Below are 23,053 nucleotides of genomic sequence, written 5' to 3'. Positions count from 1 at the left end.
TGGTAGAAGGAAGAATAACGGAGAAGGAGATAAGAGATCATATTTCAAAAGAGACTTTGTTCTATATTTGTGGCCCACCTCCAATGACAGACTTTTTCTCCAAGCAACTGGAAAACCACCATGTATCCAAAGAACACATTTGCTTTGAGAAGTGGTGGTAGGAGGCAGACACAGAAAAGATAAAGAGGTGAGATCTACTCAGGAGATCTCCTGTCCTTTGTGGCATGATTAATTTTTTTTTATCTCTACTTGAGTTGTCTTATTTTTTAAGGCTGTAAACGTATTGACTAGCTGGATAAAAGCTAGCTGGCAGACTTAAATGATAAACTTTTTGCAAAGACCTCAGTGATCAAACTGTTTTTTACTACACTGATTTTCTTTTATTAACAACGATTTAATTGTCTCATGATGTACCATGATTGGTCAATATAGATTTTTCTTTTGTCTTTAGGCAAAAAAAAAAAATACATACTTATGTCTAATCATAGGAACATGTGATTTTGAGTGTAAAATGTGGGCTAGCTTTAAATTATTTGACAGCCATCTATATATCTTATGTTTAATAAAATTATAATTTAAGTACAATCTTAATTATTTTACTTTGAAAATTCTTTTTAGTGCCTTTGTTTACTGTACTATGGCCTGCAGTCTTATTTGGTACATCAAAGTTAAGTTTGGACATGGAAAATTGTTAGGAAAACTGCTTTAGGGAGTTAAATATCCAGCATATTTGCTTTTTTGTTAATGAGTATCGTAAGTGTGTATCCTACTTGTTAGTTTCTTCTTAAATGAAACCCTTTCTGTGTCTTGGCCGGCTGCTTTAACGCTGTAGGAGGCAGCTTCTTGCTTGGGACAAAGGCATTGGTGGTGTGTTCCATGTTGAATCTGCCTTCAGTGCCTGGGCTGGCTGGCTATGGAAATGTACTTAGCATTGATTAGGGGGTAGAGAGCTGTTTCTAAATCCTGCTTTTCTACTTTTATTTCACTCATTTGCCAGAGTTGTTCTTGGCACCAGCAGCTCCTTAACATATAGTTGTTGAATGACTGAAAGAAAGCAACTAATGTTTTAACTCCTTGCTAAGTCTGAGATTGGGAGGCAGTCCCCTAGAGTGGATACAGAGAATGGTGGAGACTCATCCCAAAGCTGCTCTGAAGAAACTGCTAGAAAGCAGATTGTAGTTCTTTGTTTAGATTTTTAAAAATCCAAAAGAAGTCCTGACTGAGGCCAGGCCGTTCCTTTTATGACAAGTAGTCCTGGGCCCAAAGTTGCCTGCATAGAGATCACAGGAGGGTGAAGGGAGCCTGGGAAGAAGGACAGATGCGTGCTGGAGACCTAGGAGCTCCAGTTGAGATTCTGTTCTGGAGCTGATGAGAGAAGACAGGTTACCCTTTCTTATCTTTGTTATTGCAGGCCTCCCAGGGACTTCTGGGCTTGAACTCATATGATTCATGGGACCTGAAGATGACTCTAGCTTCTGCCCAGTTTTGAGTTTTGTCAAGTTTTAAGCAGAGATCATTTGTCAACCATTTTGATCCCAGATTTGATTTTGGGGAGGGAGGAGCCGTTGACCTGATGGGAATATCATAATCCATTCAAGGAAATGGTCATCAGTACCTCAGAGGTGAAGGAAATATGTGAAGCTCTGGGCCACTACAAGGAGCCCTGACTTATCAGTTGGCCCCAAAGTGCCTAGGATGAGGACATAGGAGCATGATGAGATGCAAGGATGTGGGATTATCAAGGGGCACTTCTACCAACTGGTGAAGGCAGTCGGCGGGGGAGGACACCTAAAGGTATGGGGAAAGTACGTAACCCAGGCCTCTCTGCGTCAGGAGTGGAGGTGCAAAGTGAGCATCTCCAGTGCAGCATGGGATGGGAGGATTGGGAGGTGTTGCCTGCTGCCTCTGTTTGACCAGCACCACGCTGGCTGTGTGCCTGCTCTTGTCAGAGAGCAAGGGTCACCTGTCCTGGAGATCCCCGCTCTGCCTGCCACCCTGTTGCTGACTCAGTATTGGCAAAATTGCTGAGATGGGCCTTTGCCTGGAGTGTTCATCCTTTCAGTGCTATCATTCTGGTGCTAAGCGCTAAACAGCATTTTCTGGTCTGGTGGAGAATGTCCTCTTGCTCTTGCCTGCCAGGCCTGTCCTGATCTTTTTGGTACTTAAATTGAGCTAACTTCAGCCAGAGTGACTTGGAATTCATAGTGCGGTGGCTCAGAGTATAGGCTCGAAAGCCCTTGAGCCAGATTGCCTAGGCTCAGATCTCACCTATACTACTTACTAGGTAGATGACCTTGAGTAAGTCACTTAACTGCTGTATGCCTCATTTAAAATTACACACTTAAAACTACATGTAAAAGGGAGATGGTACTGCTACCTACCTACTACCTGATAGGGCTGTTATGGGGATTGAAGGTGATTGTACATGTAAAGTGCTTAGCAAAACACTGCATGAGTGTATTGTCATTATTAATTTGCTATTCCTTGTCCTATTCAGAAAGGATTTCAAGAGGCTGGATGCCTTAGATGTGGTCTAACTTGAAACCTTCATGTGGGTGTGCGTCTGTGTTGTTTATTGCTGTGCCAGGCACAAAATAGGTACTTCATCAATATTTGTTTCATGGGTGAAAGGGCCTGCTCAGAGTTGATGAGCTGGATTAAAGTGACTTCTTAAGGATCCTCTGGCTCTATGCCTTTGAAAAAATGTTTCTTCTTTTGATGTGAGACCCTTTCACAGCCTACTCAAGAGACTAGGTTAATCTGATATTTGTATCTTTCTCAAATTTTATTTATATTTTTTCAAACATACGACAAAGTAGAGATAGTAAAATGACTTCTCGTGCATCCATCACCCGGCTTCCATGACTAGCAGCATTCTGTTTTTGTCAGCGCTCAGCTTCTTTGTGGGGGTGTTCTTCTTGCTGGTGTGTTTTCAAGCAAAGCCTAGAAATTATATCATGTCACCTGTAAATTCTTCAGTATATATTTCTAACAGATACATCACCTCAGCACAACCACAATAGTATCATCATACCTAACACAAGTGACAATGATTCCTTAATACCCTCGAAGACCCTTCTGTGTTGTTTCCTCATGGCCTCAAAAGTCCAAATATTGCATTAGGTTAATGTCTTTTAAGTTTATTTTAATTAATGGCACACTCCTTACACTCCTACACATACACATGGACACTTTTTCCCCCATGATTCATTTGTTAAAGAAACTGCCTTATTTGTTCTGTAGGCTTTCCCACGTTTTGAACCTGGCCTGCTGTATCCTCAGGGTGTTGCATGATCCTCTCTCCTCTGTGTTTCATGTAAACTGGTAATTATATCTAGAAATTGTTTATATTCAGATTCAAGATTTTTTTTGCAAGCCTACATTATAAAGTGGTGTGCTTCCTATGGCATCACACGAGGCATATAATGTCTCTCCCACTTTTAATGCTGTTAAGATGGATCAGTGGTTTCAGCATTTGTCAGCCTGAATCATCCAATATAATGGTCTTCATCAAACTTTCACCTAATTGTTTTAGCAGCCATTGATCATTGCTGATAGCTATTTTTTCATTAAGGGTTAATTATCCATTTCTGTTATTCTTCCTGCATATATTGTCTGTGATTGCTCCATATAGAACTTTCCCTCATCAGCTTTGATTCCCCTGAAATGAGTCTGTAAAGAAAAGGCAGGATTGATGCTTGATTTATTTCCTTTTATTTATCAGTTAGCATACTATGTGTTGGTGCCTTAGCAACCTTGAGACGACCAGTGAGATTATTTAAAGTATCATTACGAACTCATGGATTTTTTATACATTTGATTGTTTTCATCCATTACAGTCAATTTGTTGATGTTCAGCATGTTTTAGGTCCCCCCCGTTGTGTCAGTGGTTCACATTCAATCATGGTGGTTGATGAGGTTCGGGGCTCTTAACATGTGCAAAAAGTTCTCTAATAAACAGGTAGGAGGAAAAGGAGATGAGTGTGGTGTTAAGCCTCCTGAAGAAAGTGTTTCACAGAGGATGGGTTGGCTAGCTGTGTCATGCTGCTGATAGGACAGGAAAGATGAGGTCTGATGAGTGATCATTGAGTGGCCATTGATTTGGCAACTGGATGGTCATTGGTGATCTTGATAAGATGGATGGTTGGAGTGAAAACAGTGAAATAGGTTTAGGAGCAATTCAGAGGAAATCAATTATAATGAATATAGATAAATTTTTAAAGAGAAGAAAAAGATGGAATGGTAGCTGGAAAGGGAAGTGGGGTCAAGAGAACATTTATTGTACTCATTGGGTTGTTTTACTTTTTAAGCTTTTTGTTTTGAAGTAATTTTAGATTTACAGAAGAGTTGCAAAGACAGGGTTCCTCTATATCCTTCATCCAGCTTCCCCAAATGTTTAACGTAGCTGTGGTATATTTATCAAAACTAGGAAATGAACAGTACAGCTAAGTTGGTTACTATTAACTAAAGCACAGTTTTCGTTTGTTTTTTTGTTTTTTTCAAGATGAGTGAAATAACAGCCTGATTATATGAAAAATCATGAAAGAATCATTCAGTGGGACTCAGTTAGGGAAGTGACACCTTTTTCTAGAGGATGATGTATTAACTGTCATTTATTGAGCATCTGCTATGTGCAGTCACTGAGCTAGACATTGAAGATAGGAAAGTATAAGACAAAGGTTATCTTAGGAGCAAGTTAAATACTTTGGGAAACCACTTATTTTTTTTTTAGTGAGTCTAAGAGTGATGGAAAGTATCTTCTGGAAATAACTGAGTTACACATTGAGAACATTTCGACAAAATTGAAAGTGGAAATGCTCTGGGGGAAAATTTTTTTGCATCTATCACTGTTTGAAAGAGAAACTATAGCAAATGGATGACTGGGTGAGTCACTGGAATGATGGATCCTAGGGGCCCAGGGGTAGGGGAGTGGGAAAGGCTGCACCCATGCTCTGGGGGTAGGAGGATTGTTACACTGGACTCACAGCACAAACACATGCGTGCTTGCAGTGCTTGTCAAATGATCCAAGGGCATGTCTCTCCTATTTTTTTTTTTTTTCTGTCTGAATGGAAAACAGCAATTTCCTCCATTCCTGGTTATTGCAGATGATCTGATAATTTCACCTGAGAGCTGTTATTTCATTTTATTTTATTTTAAAACTCAAAAGAAGTATACTGTTCTCATCTAAAACAGCAAGATGTCTGGTCTTTAATATTATTCTTTCTTAACATACAATAAGCTAGCAGTGTAGTGATGACATGCAGATACCTCCTAATGTGCCATAAAATCAAGGCATGCATTTTAAAATGTTTTGTGCCCAGGAATCCAAACTTTTATAGTTGTTGAGCAGCCATCTTCATCTGGTCTGTTCTGAATTCTTAAAACCTGCATGAGCTGATCAGCCTAACCTGGCCCCTTCCAGCTCATCCCCATGTCCTATTTTGCTATATTTGAGCTTAACAAGATTTTGTCTCTTCCTTTTTAAAAATTACCTAATAAATATGACCAAAAATTGTTAAATAATTTTTTATTACCTAATAAATGTGACCACAAATATAAAACTATACAGATTAAAATGCTGAAGTTCTCTTCTCCCCTGTCCTATTCCCTCGCCTAGAAGGAACCTCTGTATAAAAAACTTGCTGGGGATCCTTTTAGAGATTTTATGGTATATTAACCTTGTATACATATACAACTATGTATCTCATTCTTTTAACACACTTCAAATTTTTGCTATATACCGTAATATACTTAACCATATCTCCATGATGGACATTTAAATTGTTTGGAGTTTTTGGCCATTACAAGCAATATTGCAGTAAACCTGTTTGTATAATTTTTATGCACATACTCCTGTAGAATTACTAGAAGTGCCATTTCTGAATAAAAAATTGACTAGTATTGCCAAGTTACCTTATAAATGCCTAATCAGTTTATATTCTAACAGGGTATGAAAGTGCCCATTTCTGGCCAACATTAGATACCCTCAGTCTCATACTTAAGTATTTTTTTCCCCTAATCAGTTAGATGAAAAGTGATTTTTTTAACAATTTTCTGATTGCTCCATAGCATTTTTTTTCCCTAAGGTATTTTAGCCATCCTTATTTCTTCTTTTCAGAATGGTATATTTCTGTTGTATATCCATTTTGATATCTTACTGATTTATAACGCTTTATAAAAATAGAATGAGTGCTAATCCTTTATGTATATTACAAATATATGTATTTTTTCCAGTCTGTTACCAGTTCCTGAATTGTTTGATGTAACTTACAACAGAGTTTTAAAGTTATATATCATCATATATGTTGGTCTTTTCCTTCAGCTTTTATGGATATATTTTCTTCTGATACTTCTATAGAGTAAAACTCCAATTAGGCCTGTCTTAGAGACTATAGGAGCCCAGAGAGAAGAAACAAAAAATGAGGCAGATTGGTTGACTGTGTGGGGTGGTGGGAGGAACATGGCACCAGGCTTCAAGAGACCTAAATCATGCCCATTCTACAACTTGTTTCCTGTGTGACTCATTCCACCTCTCTCTGAAACCCGCTTTCCTTATCTGTCGCTGTGGGTAGGACTATGCAATTTAAAATTCCTTTCTGTAATTTCATGATAGAAAAATGGGCCTTAGAGATCAAGGTTGACTATACCGAGAGATTGTCTAAGGAGTATCTTAACTGTCTTCAAATATTTTATTGATTCTTGGAATGACTATTGTTTGTATCTCTGGGGTTGACAGAATAAGAAGACATTGTTTTGTACTGAAGCAAGGGAAAGTTTGGTTTGATACAGAGAACTTTTGGACCATACTGCTGATTAAATTCTGGAGTCAGGGCTCAAGAGAAATAGTGGAATTACCATTAGTAAGGAAACTGACATTTGCCCATTGGGGCTTAAGGTGGCCTTGACTGAGACAGGGACTGGATTGATAGTTCCCCGGGTTCAAAAAAAAAAAAGTGTTTTAGACAGTTATTAGGCTTTTTGTGGATCGAGAAACTGGTAAGTCTGCTAGTTGTTCTTGTGATTCTCTTGTTTTTTTTCATTGAACAATCAGCAAGATAGGAGGTACCCAGGACTGAAGGTTCGTGAAATCAGAGGTCCATTATAGGAAGCATTTTAATGCTCACCCTAATAAGTGAAATATATTTCTTACTATCTTTAAGGCTTTATATTATTTAGAGGCCACAGAAAAATCCAAATCCAAATCCAAATTGAACTTAATGACTAGTGAGCAACACATTTAATTACACAAGTGTAAGTTTTACTGCCAGTCAGCAACATGGGATCATGTTTTTTTTTTTTTTTTTTTTTTTTTTTTTTTTTTTTTTTTTTTTTTTTTGTGAGACGGAGTCTCGCTCTGTCGCCCAGGCTGGAGTGCAGTGGCGCGATCTCGGCTCACTGCAAGCTCCGCCTCCCGGGTTCACGCCATTCTCCTGCCTCAGCCTCCCAAGTAGCTGGGACTACAGGCGCCCACCACCTCGCCCGGCTAGTGTTTTGTATTTTTAGTAGAGACGGGGTTTCACCGTGTTAGCCAGGATGGTCTCAATCTCCTGACCTCGTGATCCACCCGCCTCAGCCTTCCAAAGTGCTGGGATTACAGGCGTGAGCCACCGCGCCCGGCCTGGGGATCATGTTTTAAAGCTGTCTCTGGATGAATGAGTATCTTTACTCTTTCAAGACCCAGTCCTTACAGTTGACAGCCAGAGTGGTTCTCCACCAATTCCTGGCTCAGGGCTTTGCTGGAATTGCCAGCATTACCATTAGAAATCATTTGGGGCTGGGCGCGGTGGCTCACGCCTGTAATCTCAGCACTTTGGGAGGCTGCGGTGGGCAGATCACCTGAGGTTGGGAGTTTGAGACCAGCCTGACCAACATGGAGAAACCCTGTCTTCACTAATAATACAAAAATTAGCCGGGCGTGGTGGTGCATGCCTGTAATCCCAGCTATGCGGGAGGCTGAGGCAGAAGAATCGCTGGAACCTGGGAGGCGGAGGTTGCAGTGAGCTGAGATCATGCCATTGCACTCCAGCCTGGGCAACAAGAGCGAAAATCAGTGTCCAAAAAAAAAAATTGGGGGCAGAATTCCTACTCTGCTCATCAGACCCAAAACAGATGGTTCCCTTTGTACTCCCACATGCATACCATGGCACCTCCCCAACAGCTGCTGCTTTCCGTTGCCACACAACTCCCTTCCTTTGTCCCTCCCAAAAAGACGTAGTTCTTTGGGTCTTTTTAAAAATTATTATTATGTATTTTTTCGAGATGGGGTCTTGTTCTGTCACCCAGGCTGGAGTGCAGCGGCATGATCTCAGCTCACTGCAACTTCCACCTCCCAGGTTCAAGTGATTCTCCTGCCTCAGCGTCCCAAGTAGCTGGGATTACAGGCACGTGCCACCACGCCTAATTTTTGTATTCTTAGTAGAGACAAGGTTTCACCATGTTGGCCAGGCTGGTCTTGAACTCTTGACCTTGTGATCCTCCTACCTCGGCCTCCCAAAGTGCTGGGATTATAGGCATGAGCCCCCGCACCTGGTCTCTTTGGGTCTTAAGAAAGGTATAAAGACTTCACTTTTAGTGACTTTGTCTGATGTTGAATGTGTCAAACTCTGAAAACTAATCCATGCAAGAGGTTCTGGAAAAGTTCCAGGCAATATCACTGGAGTATTTATTACTTTGAGGAAATGCCTTTGATAAGGACATGGTTGGTAGCTTCAATACCTCCCTCATTCCCCAATCATTTGCAAAATCCAGTCAGTTTTGCTTCTGAGTAACTCTGAAATCTGTCCCCTTCTTTGCTAAGATGCAAGCCAGCAGCCCCCACCTGGACCAAAGCGCTGGCCTCTGCACCATCTTTGGGACCCCTGCCTTTTCCTTATTCAGCAGCCAGAAAGGTGCTTGTAAAAATGCAGATTTGATGTCATTTCCCTGCTTAAAACTAATCAGTGGCCTCCTATTAACCCTTATAACAAGGACCAGAATCCTTACCATGGTTCACGAGGCCCTTGTGCGTTGCTATCTTCTCAGCATCTAGCACAGTTGTGTAGGAATTTTAAAATGTGTATCTGTGTAACAAATCATTTGATCCCCTCATGCCCACATAAATGCACAGGTCTGTCCCGTAGCCTGGCTTCCTCTGCTAGAGGGACATGCCGCTGTTTTGCAAGGTCTGGGGAAGCAAGCACCAGCCAGGTTCAGAGAGCCAGTTGTCTGCAGCCAGGGTTCATTTTCTTAGTCTGGCCACTGAAACGATTGTTATCAACAGGAACCTGTGGTGAACATCACTTTGCTTCCTTCTCTGGCAGCAGCTACCTCAGAAACCCAGCCAAAGGCTCGTTGGGTCCTGTCCTTAGATCTCATGTGCACACACTTCCCTGTTCAAAACTCTAGGAGCCAGGTACAGGAAACCCAGCCTCTCCTGGGAAGCTGCATCAGTGGCTTTGGCGGGTCATAGTGCAGGCAGAGCACTAATCACCAGGGGCCCACCCTGCAGTACTCACGCAGTTGGCCTCCAGCACTTCCGGCAGGGCTCTTGGAAACAAGATCTGTGGCAACAACTGGGAGTCAGTGCCGAGCTTCTGGCCACACACACCAGTCATCCTCACCCTTCCCCCGTCTTGCCAGTCCTTTCAGGACTGGATCTTCAGTCTTAGGCTGCTGTGAACCCTAGCAGGACAGAGCCCAGACTGTGTGCTCCCTGCAGCACAGAGCCCCTGGGCCAGCTAGGAGCGCAGCTAGAGTGGGTTGCATGAGTCATGAGTTTTGGGTCAACGTATTCCTACTAATAAGCACTGTCGACACAGGAGAACTATTCCTGAAAGATTTTGTGGTTTAAAGAGGGCCATGATGAGTATGTTTAGAGTACTGATAAAACGTGCTTCGTAAGAAATAAATTCAAATGCCTCCTGCTAATGTTTTTGGAAGCTGCTCCCATCAAGCATCAGCAACTCTAGTGAAGCATGGTCAGCCTGGAGATCTGAAAAATTCAGACAGGTATTTGACGAATGTTTACCTTTTTGTTACTTATAAACCACTGCTAAATAATTTAAGACTTTACAAATATTATTACAGTATTTCTGTTAAGATGGGATATACTATGCTTCAGTAGCCAATACATGTCAAAATCTCAGTGGCTCACCTTAGCAAAGGTTTATTTAATGGCCATGTCAAGATCCAGTGTTTTTTTTTTTGAGACAGGGTCTTGTTCTCTTGTCAAGGCTGGAGTGCAGTGGTGTGACCACAGCTCACTGCAGCCTCGACCTCCTGGGCTCAAGCAATTATCTCACTTTAGCCTCCCAAGTAGCTGGTACGTGTGCCACCACACCCAACTGATTTATTTATTTATTTATTTATTTTTTGGAGAGGCAAGTTTTTGCTATGTTGCCTAGGCTGGTCTTGAACTCCTGAACTCAAGCAATCTTTCTGTCTCAGCCTCCCAAAGTGCTGGGACTATAGGCGTGAACCACCACACCCAGCCTCATGGTCCATCTTGAACTGTGCCGAGGGCGTTGGAGATAAAGGACTGGGTGTCCCTGAAGCTTTTATCAGACCTGCTCCTGTCTCATTGCCAGAACCAGTCTCGTGGCTCCAAACTGCAAGAGGAGCTGGGGAGTGGAGGACATACTTCCGTGGATATGGGGTGAGCACTAACAGTATCTGACACATTGATTACCTGTCAGCATTGTGATTAACTGCTGCCCACAGAGTGCTTACCGTGGACCAAGCACTTTATTCACATCTTACTAATCCTCACAGAAATCCAAAGAGGTAGGCGCCATTTCACCCCATTTCACACTTGAGGAGACTGATGCTCAGAGCTGTAAAGAAACTGAGGAGGTTACACACGTAGACTGGGTCTAGTTAGCATCCTCACCAGCTCTGTCTGATTCCAAAGCCCAGCTGGGCTACAGTGTTACTACTTCATTAACATAGGTTTCCTCAGGCTTTCCATATGTCAGTATTTTGACCTTGTGGCTGTATGCACTTGAGAGCAATGCACCTGCCTTGCTTTAAGTAGATTTGATAAGAATTCTTCCTCCCATCGTTGCCCTGCCAATGGTGCTAAACTTCACCCACTACGCACTCCTGAGCCTCTGCAGGTGAAATGGTTGAAAACAGCTTCCCAGTGAAAGAATCTGGATTCAGCCACAGCATCGTAGGAATGCCTCATTTCAATCACCTGATAACCACCTGATTACAGTGGGTTTGCAGGACTCCCTTGCAAACCCACTGTGACAGCTGCAGCCTCACAGACTTAACTGCCAAGTGCACAAGCTTCCTCATGCCAAACACTATGTGTCTTTGTGGCTTTTACTGTCCCTGGGACCCGGTCAGTGCAAATGATGGCCTTTTACCCTATTGGCAATCACAGGAGACTAACATTTCCTTCAGGAATGCTTCCATTTGAAATGTACATGCAGGATGTTGAGAATGGATTTTAGGGCCTTGATTATTTACCACTTGTAGAAAGCATTTTATTTCACAAGGAACAAGTTGTGTTTCAGCTTACAGAGACCCTGTGGCCAGTGGTACTCAACCTTGGCTGCACCTTAGAATCCTCCAGGAGCTTCTAAAAATCCTGATGCCCACACCACTCCCCAGACCGACCATTCCTTCACAAGCTCTGCGGGCGGGCCCCGGGCATCAGGATTTCGTAGAGCTTCCTCAGTGATTTCAAGCTGCTGCTAACTTAACGCCCTCCACTGTAGACTGATTTTTGCCAGAATCAGCAGGGTGTAGAGAAGCAAGGGAGAAAAAACAGGAACTTTAGGAATTGTTAGCCTGACACTAGAGCCAAACTCTCCTGAGGAATTCAAATTAGTTATTGTCACCTTTGTTTCCCCATAGCAAATGCAGCCAACATAAATGTCAATTAATTAATTGAAAAATGTACCCAAAGCTGAGTAATGTAAGGTCCTCCAGCCTGGAACTATGTGCTTTTCAAAGTTGAGAGTGGTGTTTTTGTCTTGGCTTGTTGCTGACTAGCATATATTTTTAAAATCATGATCCTTTAAGATACATGCCAAGAGATAATGTTTTTATTAAATCAAAATGCTGTATAGATATTAATGACTTAGTTGTGGAAAATGTCATTAAAACATAGTTGTCTTCTCTTTGAACAGGGCCTTCAACCTTTTTAAGCTCTGAGGGTTAGGTGAGAGAGTTTGTCAAGAAAAAACTATGATGTGGCTGTACAAAGGTTTTAAATTGTGCTCTATGAAAATATATTACAAATGTGTGGTGTTTTTTTTTTTTTCCCCCCCTGAGATGGAGTCTTGCTCTGCGCCCAGACTGGAGTGCAGTGGTGCAACCTTGGCTTACTGCAACCTCTGCCTCCCAGGTTCAAGCAATTCTCCTGCCTCCCCAGTAGCTGGGATTTCAGGCATGCGCCACCACACCCAGCTAATTTTTGTATTTTTAGTAGAGACGGGGTTTTACCACGTTGGCCAGGCTGGTCTGGAACTCCTGACCTTAGGTGATCTGCCTGCCTTGGCCTCCCAAAGTGCTGGGATTACAGGCATGAGCCACCACGCCCGGCCTACAAATGTGTTTTATTTGAATAAACTTGCAAAGGGAGAAGTCTTGCCGCATTAAATAATTTACTTAAAAGCTTGGAAACAATGTTATACATTGATGTGAGGTTTTTTGCTTATTTTAAAAAGGTATTTGTTGCCACCATCCCAGAAATGGGAGGTGGCTGTACCCCTCACTTACCTGGTGGCATCTGAGTTCCACTTGCCGTCTCTTTCTACAAATGACGAGAAAGCACAGCAAGCCTAGCTGGCTCTGCAGCTTTCCATGGGAACTGTGTCTTCCTCCGCCATGTCATCATGCTGTCAGGAGTTAGAAACTTACAAAGAGTGAATGGGGGGTGTGGGCTGAAGTCCTCTGGACATTAGGCCAGGATTTTTCATAGTGACGCGATAAACACTCACTCCTCACGGTGCACTAACTCATAGATGATTTATTGCCATAAGTAACTAAACAAGAGAAGAGACAGGCTGTGGTTTTGGTCAAGACAATCGGCATTCTCTCTCCAGGGTTCGCCAGTTGCATCTACGTAAAGCCTCAATACTTTCTGGACGATATAAACACGCAATAGTCACAGCATACATGGGTAACAACTTGACCAATGTTACACTGATTAAAATAGCACATAACAAGGGTGCCAGCCAGTCCCGACGCCCTGAAATGACAGAAGTAATGTGTGTTCCTATGATGTGCTGAGTACAAAACCTTTAAAAACTTTTTGGCATTAATACTAACACAGAATACTTCCTTGAACATTCTGCAAGAGTAGGTGCACACACAGAATTACTTCTTCATTTCCAGATTACCAGTATCTATAGGACTATTTAGAGAAAAGCTGGGAGGCAGAGCACCTCCCCTCCCCGATGTCATTTTATTTGCCAAAGCAGAAGAGTCTAAGGGGTTTAGGTGGAGGAGGGCAGCTGACAGGGCTCCTGGAGGAGTTAAGTCACCAAGTTGCTGCAGCGGATGGACACTGCCCCACAAGGTGTGGGATGATCAGCAGTCTTGGTTTGTGGCCCAAGGTATCCATGGATTTGACCCGAATGCTCCCTGGAGGCCCTGTGGTGGGACAGGCACTGGATGGTCCAGACCCTCTGGCTGGTGGAGTGGTGGAGCCAGGACTGGGCCTCCAGCCATGAGGGCTAGAAGAAATAACCTGACCTCTTGCATTCTAACACTGGGTCACTAATGACACCTTTCCAGTGGATGTGCAAAAACCAACACTGTCAGGAACTTGGCCCTGGGAGGGCTCAGGTGAGCTCACAAGGAGAGGTCAAGCCAAGCCAAAGGGTAGCTAACACACAACACCAGGGAAACCAGCCCCCAAACCAGCTGTTGGTAAGATGCCTTGGGTTTGGCAACTCACCTAGTTTTAACACAAATTGCCCGAGACTCAGTTTTCTTGAACCGTACCAAGCTCTCTGATTTCCTCAGCATCCCCATTCCTGGCATCCTCTCCAGGATTGGAGTGCCCAGTGCAAATCCCCACTGGGACCCTGCTGTGGCTGGCAGGACCATTCTGCATAGCCTCGCCCTCCACACCCACCCCACACAGCTGGCCACCAGGGGACAGCTGTTCTCCCTTGTCCTCTTGGTCAGGGCCCTTCATCTCCTCGGAGACTCCACCCTCCTGCTGCTGTCCTGAAACACAGTTTCCCATGTCTCCAGCTTTGGAAGACTGGTCTTCTGAATTCTTCTCATTTTCTTCTGCTTGTCGTTTGTCTCTGGCACTGAGTTTACCTTTCGATTTCCTCATCTGCCTGTTGTGCATTTCTTCTCTGGAGAATCGCCACTGAAACTAGAAATCACAGCGAATGGGGATAAATAACAAGCCTCCGGGAACCCAGAGCTTCCCCCGAAGCCTTGTTTGCATTCATACCCACACCATGTCTGAGTGACACATATAATTCCCAGCATCCTCCAGCCAAGCAGTACAGGCACCAAACTTGAATGGCATCCAATCACATCACACCCACCCCAAGAGCCTGCACCATGCCTTCCAGGATGTGTACTTTAGATGTAGATTTCAGGTTCTATGGGGGCAGAGGAGTATTTCTTTTGACTGGCTCTATACCAAAGGCCCACATAGGAAAGGGCTCCTGAAGTCCTAATCATTTGGAGGGCCAGGATGGAGAGGAGATGTGAGGCCTGCCCCCAATAAGAGCCAGAGCTGCAGCCACTCATTTCCATTCTGAGCAGGCTGAGGATTACCAGCCATGGGGCTGGCATTCTCTCGCCAGGTCACCTGAGTAAGGCAGGGCCCAGAACATGGGGCGGACACTGTGCTGTACAGCTCAGATCCCCCTACAGGACTGGCAGGCCCACTCCCCAGCTAGGCCGATATCCCTTTGCTGACCACCACCTCACAGAAGGTCACACCAGGGCAACCTACAACCAGCGACCGCCCCAGGTGGGATACAACAACCCATTTCCTGATCCCAATTTGGGACAACGCAAACGCCATCCCGGCTCCAAGCCAACCTGGGGGATTGTGACTGCATCACAGCCCAAATTCTCCCTCTGCCCGCTCCTGTACCCACAAGTGTTCCTAAAGTAACTCCCTCTAAAAACTTCTTCCCCCCAAATCTCAGAGGCCGCTTCCCAGGGGGCCCAGCCTGCAACCAAGCATTTCCTGGTGTGACAGGGAAGTCAGGGGCTCAGAGTCCCAAGGTCACGCAGCCAGTAATAGAGTTGGGCAACAAGCAGGGTCTCACCAAATCTCTGGAGCAAGACCACCCGAGAGAGAGCCCCAGCTCCACCGCTGACTGGCCAAGTTTCTCAATTGAATTTCTCATCTCGGTGGCCCAGAGTGCACACAAGGTTTTAGTTTTCACTTCCCACCATGGCCACTGCCTTGTGCTTCAGCTGCATCGTGTTGGTTTCACCAAATAGGCACTTAAATCTTAGCTGTTATATAATTGAAGGAAAAAGGGAGCTCTCTGTTCCTATGATTTCTTGCTGGGCTCGAGAAGGGAGCCCAGGAATGCAGTTGCACCATCAGTGGGAAATGATTTCTTAAGGCTTTACCATGTTGTAAATAATTCTGAGCGCTTTGCTAGGAAAAACCAAAAATGTGCTATGTAAATGTTTAAAAATCTGCCATTTTCATAGTTTTCCACAGTAGAGATCTATTTCCTCAGATAAAACATTTGCCTAGACACAGAATTCTGAGATTTAATACATTTTAGGATTCTTGGATTTAGCACCTTTTAGATAAGAATGGTAATGGAATGTTCCATTAAAGTAGAGAAACATGAGTGAAATACATGTTGAGGTTAGAATTTAATATTTATCTGGTCCTTTCCCACCCCGTACCCCGCAAAATCCCCAAATGAGTTCCCTTACAATGTTGGATGGGTTTCTCCTTTGACCTCTTTTGAAATGTCTCATGCTATAGCTGCAGACTTCCCCTAGGAGATGGGTGGAGCTTCTTCCACCGAAACTGTGAGGATCCCAATAATGGAATCGCTCTGTAGGGTAAGCGGTGTCTCAGACCCACCTCCTCCTTCATCCAAGCCTGCCAGGCAGGCATCTCAAGGCTCCAAACCCACCAGAGGCGGCCACTGATTTTAGCCCTCAGCATGACCGTGGCTGCCTCCACCAAGCCTCCATAGTTTCCGGGCACCGTGTTATGGTTCATAACTGCTGCCCTGTGCTAGGCAGCTGCTGTTGCTAATCCAGCCCAAATGTAAGAGTCTCTCCTTTTTTTTTTTTTTTAATGGATGTTCCAAAACAGTCAGAGCCTCTTCACATTTTATATCATTTTACATGTCTTTAGAAAAAGACCAGTGAAGCCTACCTGTGTAATACAGTACTCCGAGAGGCAGTCGGCTCTCAGGGAAGTCAGAGGAAGTTTTACTGTTGCCAAAAAAAGTGGTGATTGTTTTGGCTAAGAGGCTAAAAAAAAGTGGTGATTGTTTTGGCTAAGTGCCAAAATGTCAAAGCATTATAGTATAGGTTCAAATCCTAGTGCTGGCACTTGTTAGCTCTCAGTCCTTAGGCAGGTTATGAATCAGAGTTTCAAGTTACTGATCTCTAAAATGGTTGTCTCTGCCTCCAGGGCTGCGGTGCACACCTCCAGGGCCCCATTCATATTGTATTTCATGTGAGTAGCGCCCTCTGCTGTCGTGCAGTGTACTGCTGAGGACAGTTCCACCACCTGCTCGACCTTCCATGTAATAGGAGCCCAGATACTCTCTCAGGGGCTGCTCTTGCTAAATAAACAACAGAGCTTCCATAGTTTCCTCTGGATGCCTGGCCATATCCAGTTTCCTGTAGAAGATCACATCTTGTTGATCTCCTGGTATAATACAAAACGAGAACACAAACGGTAGAAAACAAACAGCAAAAACTGTTTCAGATCCCAACAATTCAAAAAGGAGACATCTCAGAAAGCAAGAGGAGGCCTGGAGTGTGCCAGATTTCAGTTGAGCCTCTGAGGTGAGGTCTAACATCCACACCACTTAAAGGCAGGCAGTCCAGCCTGGGGAGTGGACTCCATGTTTTGAGCAGGACTGGGGGAGTCTCTGAGCTTAACCAGCAAGCCGCAGATAAAACAGGCTGCACCGAGTTGGCCTTCCCAAGCCAGAGCATCTGTGGCAGTTGGGTGTGTCACCAAATCCAATTAGCTGCCCAATTCAGAAATAACTGTGTAAAAGAAAAAAAGAAACGCTTCACTTTACAGCAGTGTGTGTCCAGAGTTCCATGTCAGCAGGAGCCAGTGGATTTAATTTGCATATTTTAAAAACTGCCCATTATGTGTCCACTTCAAGTAGTTGAGCTGGAAGGAAGTCTTCCCCTGAATTGTAGAAACCACCTACTCCCTTTGAAGGAGTTTAATATTTGCCTTGAAAATCACACACACGTACACAGAGGTTTCTTTCCAGTGCTGAAAAGTCTTGATTAGAAAATTCTGTCCATGTTGCTGATTGAAAGAGGACTAAATATGCCACATCCTTGGCGTGCCAATCTTGCAATTTCTTAAGTTGTAATGCTGGACATACTACGTATGTCCTCGCTCAGAAGTTGATTACTCATTCATTGATTCAACAAGTATCTGTTGAGCACCAATTAAAAGGTCTCAACAGGAAAAAGGGCTTTGCTCTTGTGGAGATTATGTCTGACTCTGTCTGGAAAGGATAAAATAATGATCACAAATAACTAAAAGCCCAGAGGAGAGCTCTGAAGGAGAAGAACGTGGTTCTTTTCCAGTGTAGTACAAAGGAGTCTGGTTTGGTATAAAAGGAGACAGCACTGTCCTGAGAAAAGGATGCTCAAGTAGAGCTAGAAAGAAGGAGAGTATCCTTGGTAGAGGGGACATAGAAGAGCTGGAGGCCACAGAGAATGGGAGGCTGGCAGAGGAGGTAAGAGGGGCCAGAGCCCTCGGGGCCTTGAGGGCCACAGTACTGATTTCCATCTTTGTCTTCAGAGTCATACAAAACTAGAACTCCTTTGAGCAGTGGGATGACAGGATTCAAGTTGCCTTTTTAACAGATCACTTGGGCTCTGAATAGAGAACCTATTTGAAGAGGAGATCTGTTATTAGGAGACTGCAATAGCTGAGGCGAGTGATGGCAGAGAAAAGTGGAGGGATTCCAGAGCCTCTGGGACCTAACACAGATGGGTCTTAAGGATGGATTGAATATAGGGGAAGGAGAGGGGAGGGTCAGCAGGGACAGCCCCTGAGGGGTGATGCCGTTCCTCTAGATAGGGTGGCGGTGGGCCAGGTGTGGGGAGGGGGAGAGTCATAGGTTTGCTCGAGCCACAGCATGGATGGAGCTGGAGTCTTGGGGCACAGTGAGGGCTGAAAATGCAGGCGGAATGGTCACTGGCACAGAGGTGGTAAAAGAGATTTTCTAAGGAAGAGGCAAGAGTGAAGGGAGAAATGGGCCTGGGTCTGAACCCTGAGGAACTTAGTGGGAAACCAGGAGAATGAGGTGGGAAAGAACCAAGAGAAAGCTGCTTCAGGGAGTGGGGGTGGTCCCAGCATCAGGGCTGCAAGAGCTCAGGCATCATGAGGACTAGATGGAGTGACTCGGTCACCAGGGGACACAGGCCTGTGGGAGCAGGACGCTGACCCGTGTCAGCTGAGGAGTGAGGAGGGGACACCCAGTGCAGAAGATTCTTCCAAGGAGTCTGGCTGTGAAGCCCCCTCTCTGGAGGACTCCCATCTGTGAGGTGACCCAGAGGGTCTCGTGTAGAACAAGTGCTCCACACCAGTCACCTACAGTCTTGGAATGAGGCAGGAACTCATTAGGTACATGGAAAGAGAAAGCAGTCCACCCAGATGAGTACAGCTGCTTGGGATGAGAAGTTTTTACTGACTGCAAGAACAGTGAGTCCCATCCTCTCTGAATTTTCCCTGAGGAAAGACAGTTCTACCTTATGACAACAGCTTTTATAAATCTACCTCTAAAATCTCCCTGCCTACTCAAGTTTCCACTGATTTGTCCCCCTGCATGCGATGCCATGACCTTCACACCACCATCCAACCACGTGTCTCTCCTTTGGAATCTGTGTGCCCCACCATCAGGAAGCTGTTAGGCAAAGGTGGCACCGTCTCCCCTCTGTAAGGCTGCCGCGGGTGTCTGTCAGCATCTGACAGGGGCCCTCATGTGCACTGCGTGTTGAATGTCACACTTGCTGAACGCATGCAGTCCCGGTGAGCCTGTGACTGAGCTGAAACTGACAGCGCTCTGCAGCCCATCCATCTTCCAGCTGGTGGCTGCCTGCTCCTGGTGGTTGACGGTGGGCTGGCAGTTGCCTTCTGGTCCACTGTGCCATCACCTGTCACATTACACCTTCAGAGCCTGGATAAAGACCTTCCTCCACACTCCAGCCCATCTGGCTTCAAGTCACCATTGCCTTGGCACTCCTTCCACAAGTGGGCTCCCCCTGCAGTTGTTGGCTGGTGAGGGGCTGCTCCAATCTGTTCATTTGCTTGATGCTCCTTCCCAGGGCTCTGTGTCCAAAGACACGAGGAACCAAGCGTGAGGAACGCAGGGGTGATGCCAAGAGTGAGGAGCCGAGCAGGTCAGGCAGGCCCTGCCGAGAATGTGGCCTCAGCCGTCAAAGGTACAGTGAGCTGAATCCAGGTGATGCCTGACTCAGACTTTGGTGGGTCCACTCGACTCACTGGCCTCTTCCCCAGCAACTGGTGAAAACGTCCTCAGGAAAAGCACCACAGACTGCTCAGGGCGGGGTGGGAAGCATCAGAATCATCTGGCGCAAGGGTTGCCGACACTTGCACCTCGTACAACCCTTGTGCTCACCTTCAGGAATCACAGAGAAGACTCTGAGAAGGCCAGTCTCTGCGACTGTGTTTCTAGGGTAGTTCAGAGTCCAGAGAGGGGGGAAAAGGGCTCTGGGCATCTCTGAGGACAGCCTGGCCTGAGGACTTGCTGCCACAGGCTACGGCTAGCATCACCAGCTGTCACACGGAGGCCTTTGGGTCTAGGCCTGTCATGAAGAGATTCTGGCAGGGTCTCTCTGCCCAGGTCACCACACTTTTAATGTCCTAAGGAATCTTAACAGGGCAGGCCAGAGCTCCAACTAGCTGGTAGTGAGATTAAGACACAAAGAAGCTGGCCATGAACTCAAGCCATCCCCACCCTGTGGTCAGGCTGCAACTGACTTCGTGCCCTTCTTTTCATCCTAGTGGGAGTATCTGGCAGGCTGGAGCCTCCAGAAGAGCCTCTCTCCTCCATCCTTCTGGCCTGCCCAGCAGGACAGTGGCAGACAAGGCACTCCAGCCCCCTTGGCTGTCCCGTGTTAGCAGCCTGAGATGTGATTCAGGTTGCCAGGGGCTCAGGTGTTCCTTGGGCTCTGCGAGCCCTTGGAAGCTAGAGCAGGCTACCCCCTCAAATGCTGCAGAAAATCCACTGAAGATGAAGCCCTGCTGAGGATAACGTAGGAAGGCCATCAGAGTCTCTTACCTTCGATTCCTTCTTCTTGATTTTCTGAGGTAGACACGGTCTCTGAAGAAAGACAATTTGCTTGGTGGATACACTCCCCTCACTGTAACACACGGAGCTGAGAATGAGCCACTTTATGCCTTAGAGGAACCCAAAACCTGACGCAGATGTTGCCATCCCTAATTTCATCAAAGCAGACCACCCATGGGATTATGACAGAAGTCAAGAGGCGCCTGCTCTACTCTCCTGTGCCCAGGCCATCCAGCCTTGCTTCCAAGGGGCTACCTCGGATGCCCAACAAAAGCTTTTTGGGTATCCCTACAAAGTGAGCTTCCTAGCTGGACATGCCCATTCCCTTAATGGGAAGTAACAGCATCTTGGCCAAATGAGGACACACTGGCTGCTTCAGTGGATCTCAAAGGGGCAGGAGCCTCTTCCACATCTGTCTGTGGTAATGATGGGCAGGTAGATAAGGACCTGGGTGATGAGCTCAGCCCTCCAGCTGCTACAGGACCGTGGGCAGAGGTCATGGCTGCACCCAGGGTCTCAGCCATGCATGACTCCTGCAGGCACAGCAAAGACTGCGCAGCACCAGGCAGGCCCTGCAAGGCAGTGCCTGTTAACCAGCTCTGGCTCACATGAACAAAACAGGCGAGGGAGGGGCAGCTCGTATCTTACAATACAGTGAATACTCTCTTCCCAGGAAGGCAGGACCCCGGAGCTGCCTTTAAAGATGATAGAAATATTGTAAAGAAGATCACCGTCTTTTTTTCCCCCTGCTTCCACCCTTCTGATGATTTTGTATTTTATTTTTAATTTACAAATAATAATTGTATATTTATGGGGTAGAGTGTGATGTTCTGATATATGTTTACAATGTAGACTGATTAAATCAGGCTACTTAACAAATCCATCACCTCACATACTTAGCATTTTTTGTGGTGAAAACATTTAAAAGCTACTCTTTTAGGAATTGTAAAATATACAAGGCATTATTGTTTGTAATAGTCACCATTCTGTGCAATAGATGACCAAGGCTTATTCCTCCTAAGTGAAACTTTGTACCCTTTGATCAACATCTCTCCTTTGCCCATCTGCCCCACTCCCTAGCCTCTGGCAAACACCATTCTACTCTCTACTTCTATGAGTTCAACCTTTTTAGATTCCACATATGAGAGAGAGTATAAGGTATGTCATTCTGTGCCTGGCTTATTTCCCTTAGCATAATGTCTTCCAGGCTCATCCTTGTCACAAATAACAGAATGTCCCCGACCCCCGCTTTTAAGGCTGAATAGTATTCCATTGTGTGTGTGTGTGTATATATCACATTTTTTTTTATCCATCCGTCTGATGAAGGACACCTAAGCTGCTTCCATTTCTTAGCTGTTGCGAATATTGCTGCAAAGATCATGAAAATGCAGACACCTCTTCTGCATACTGATTTCAGTTCCTTTGGATATATACCTAGAAGTGGGATTACTGGATCATGGGCTAAGTCTATCTTTAGTTTTCTGAGAAACCTCTGTACTATTTTCCATAATGGCTATATTAATTTACAGTCCCACCAAGAGTGTACAAGGGTTCTCTTTTCTCTATACCCTTGCCAACACTTATCTTTTGTCTTTTTGATAATAGCCATCCCAATCAGTGTGAGGCTATATATCATTGTGGTTTTAATTTGCAATTCTTAAATCTCTGTTTTGTAAGTAAGTGTCTTTACATGTTACTGCATTCAGCTACAAAGTCTCTAAGAAAAAGGAGGGAGAGAACTAATATTTGCTCTGCACCTATTTTGTGTAGCGGCTGGGCTGGGTGATTTCACACATAATGGCTCATTTAAGCTTCACCTCAATGCTCCACAGAATCCGACTACCACTTTTATAGAAGGAAACAAAAGCTCAGCTCAAGAGCAGGCTGGAGATCACACAGTGAGGATTCAAACACAGATCTGCCCAGTTCCACGCACTCTCCATTCCACCATAAGTGGTCATTTAAGGAACAGGGAGTTGGAGGATTAGGAAGGATTATTTAGCAGGTGTGAAGGTCTGAGACAGACAGACCTGTCTGTAGTCCCTGGGCTTAGATGGCCCAGAACCAGCTGGGCCTTCACATTCAAATACATTCTCATTATGAGTCTTGTCCTCTGGAAACTGACCAGGAAACTAACTCAGAGAAGCTACCGTCACTTGACCAACATGACACGGTAAGTGGCAGACTGAGGACTTGGGTTCAAGTCTTCAGGCCCCAAATCCAGGGTTCTTTCTACACCACTGCATTGCCCTATGCCTGTTGAAGTCTTGGCTGAGAAAGAACATGGTGGTTTCCAGTGGCCAAGGGGCTTGAAAGTGGCCACAGACTGGCTCCCCATGGTGCACTGACCCACTGTGACCTAACGTGGAATCTGAGGATCCTAGTGAGCCAAAGGAGGGACTAGGAAAGACATCAGTTATCACCAGGATTCTGCACTCTCAATCACCCTGGTCGCCAGCCTTGCCCCATGCTGTCCATCACTCTGCAGTGGTGAATATGCAGTAGGGCTTGGGAAAGGTGGCGCTCTGGGAGCCACAGTGGGGGGGCATCCCTACTGGTCAGCAGAGAGGCGGCCTGCTCCAGG

General features: G+C 45.2%; 3 protein-coding genes across 14 annotated transcripts in view; 1 reads left to right on the top strand and 2 right to left on the bottom strand.

Moving 5' to 3' along the window:
* DPH3 (diphthamide biosynthesis 3) overlaps positions 1 to 23,053 on the bottom strand; it is a 271,923-nt gene that overhangs the window by 48,462 nt on the left and 200,408 nt on the right. The window lies entirely within an intron of this gene.
* Positions 1 to 23,053, top strand: part of OXNAD1 (oxidoreductase NAD binding domain containing 1) — a 92,130-nt gene that overhangs the window by 41,394 nt on the left and 27,683 nt on the right. For 5 of the 9 annotated variants that reach the window (XM_050779570.1, XM_050779564.1, XM_050779565.1 and 2 more), the window contains one exon: positions 7 to 2,677. In XM_050779570.1, coding sequence (XP_050635527.1) covers positions 7 to 161 — 155 coding nt within the window. In that variant the 3' untranslated portion in view covers positions 162 to 2,677. Of the gene's footprint in view, positions 1 to 6; positions 2,678 to 4,732; positions 6,240 to 10,426; positions 12,827 to 23,053 lie in introns of those variants that run through there. The other 4 variants (XM_050779567.1, XM_050779566.1, XM_050779568.1 and 1 more) reach the window with 4 other exon arrangements.
* The window catches only part of RFTN1 (raftlin, lipid raft linker 1), a 203,402-nt gene continuing 193,282 nt past the window's right edge, over positions 12,934 to 23,053 (bottom strand). For all 4 annotated transcript variants that reach the window (XM_050779561.1, XM_050779559.1, XM_050779563.1 and 1 more), the window contains exons 9-10: positions 20,461 to 20,542; positions 12,934 to 14,324 (exon numbers count right to left, since the gene is read on the bottom strand). In XM_050779561.1, the coding sequence (XP_050635518.1) occupies positions 13,920 to 14,324; positions 20,461 to 20,542 (487 nt within the window). In that variant the 3' untranslated portion in view covers positions 12,934 to 13,919. The remainder of the gene's footprint in view (positions 14,325 to 20,460; positions 20,543 to 23,053) is intronic.

Source organism: Macaca thibetana, chromosome 2 (genome assembly GCF_024542745.1).
Source record: "Macaca thibetana thibetana isolate TM-01 chromosome 2, ASM2454274v1, whole genome shotgun sequence".
In the NCBI taxonomy this organism is placed as follows: domain Eukaryota; kingdom Metazoa; phylum Chordata; class Mammalia; order Primates; family Cercopithecidae; genus Macaca; species Macaca thibetana.
Note: the sequence above shows the minus strand (reverse complement) of the source record. Positions and strands in the feature narration are given on the sequence as shown.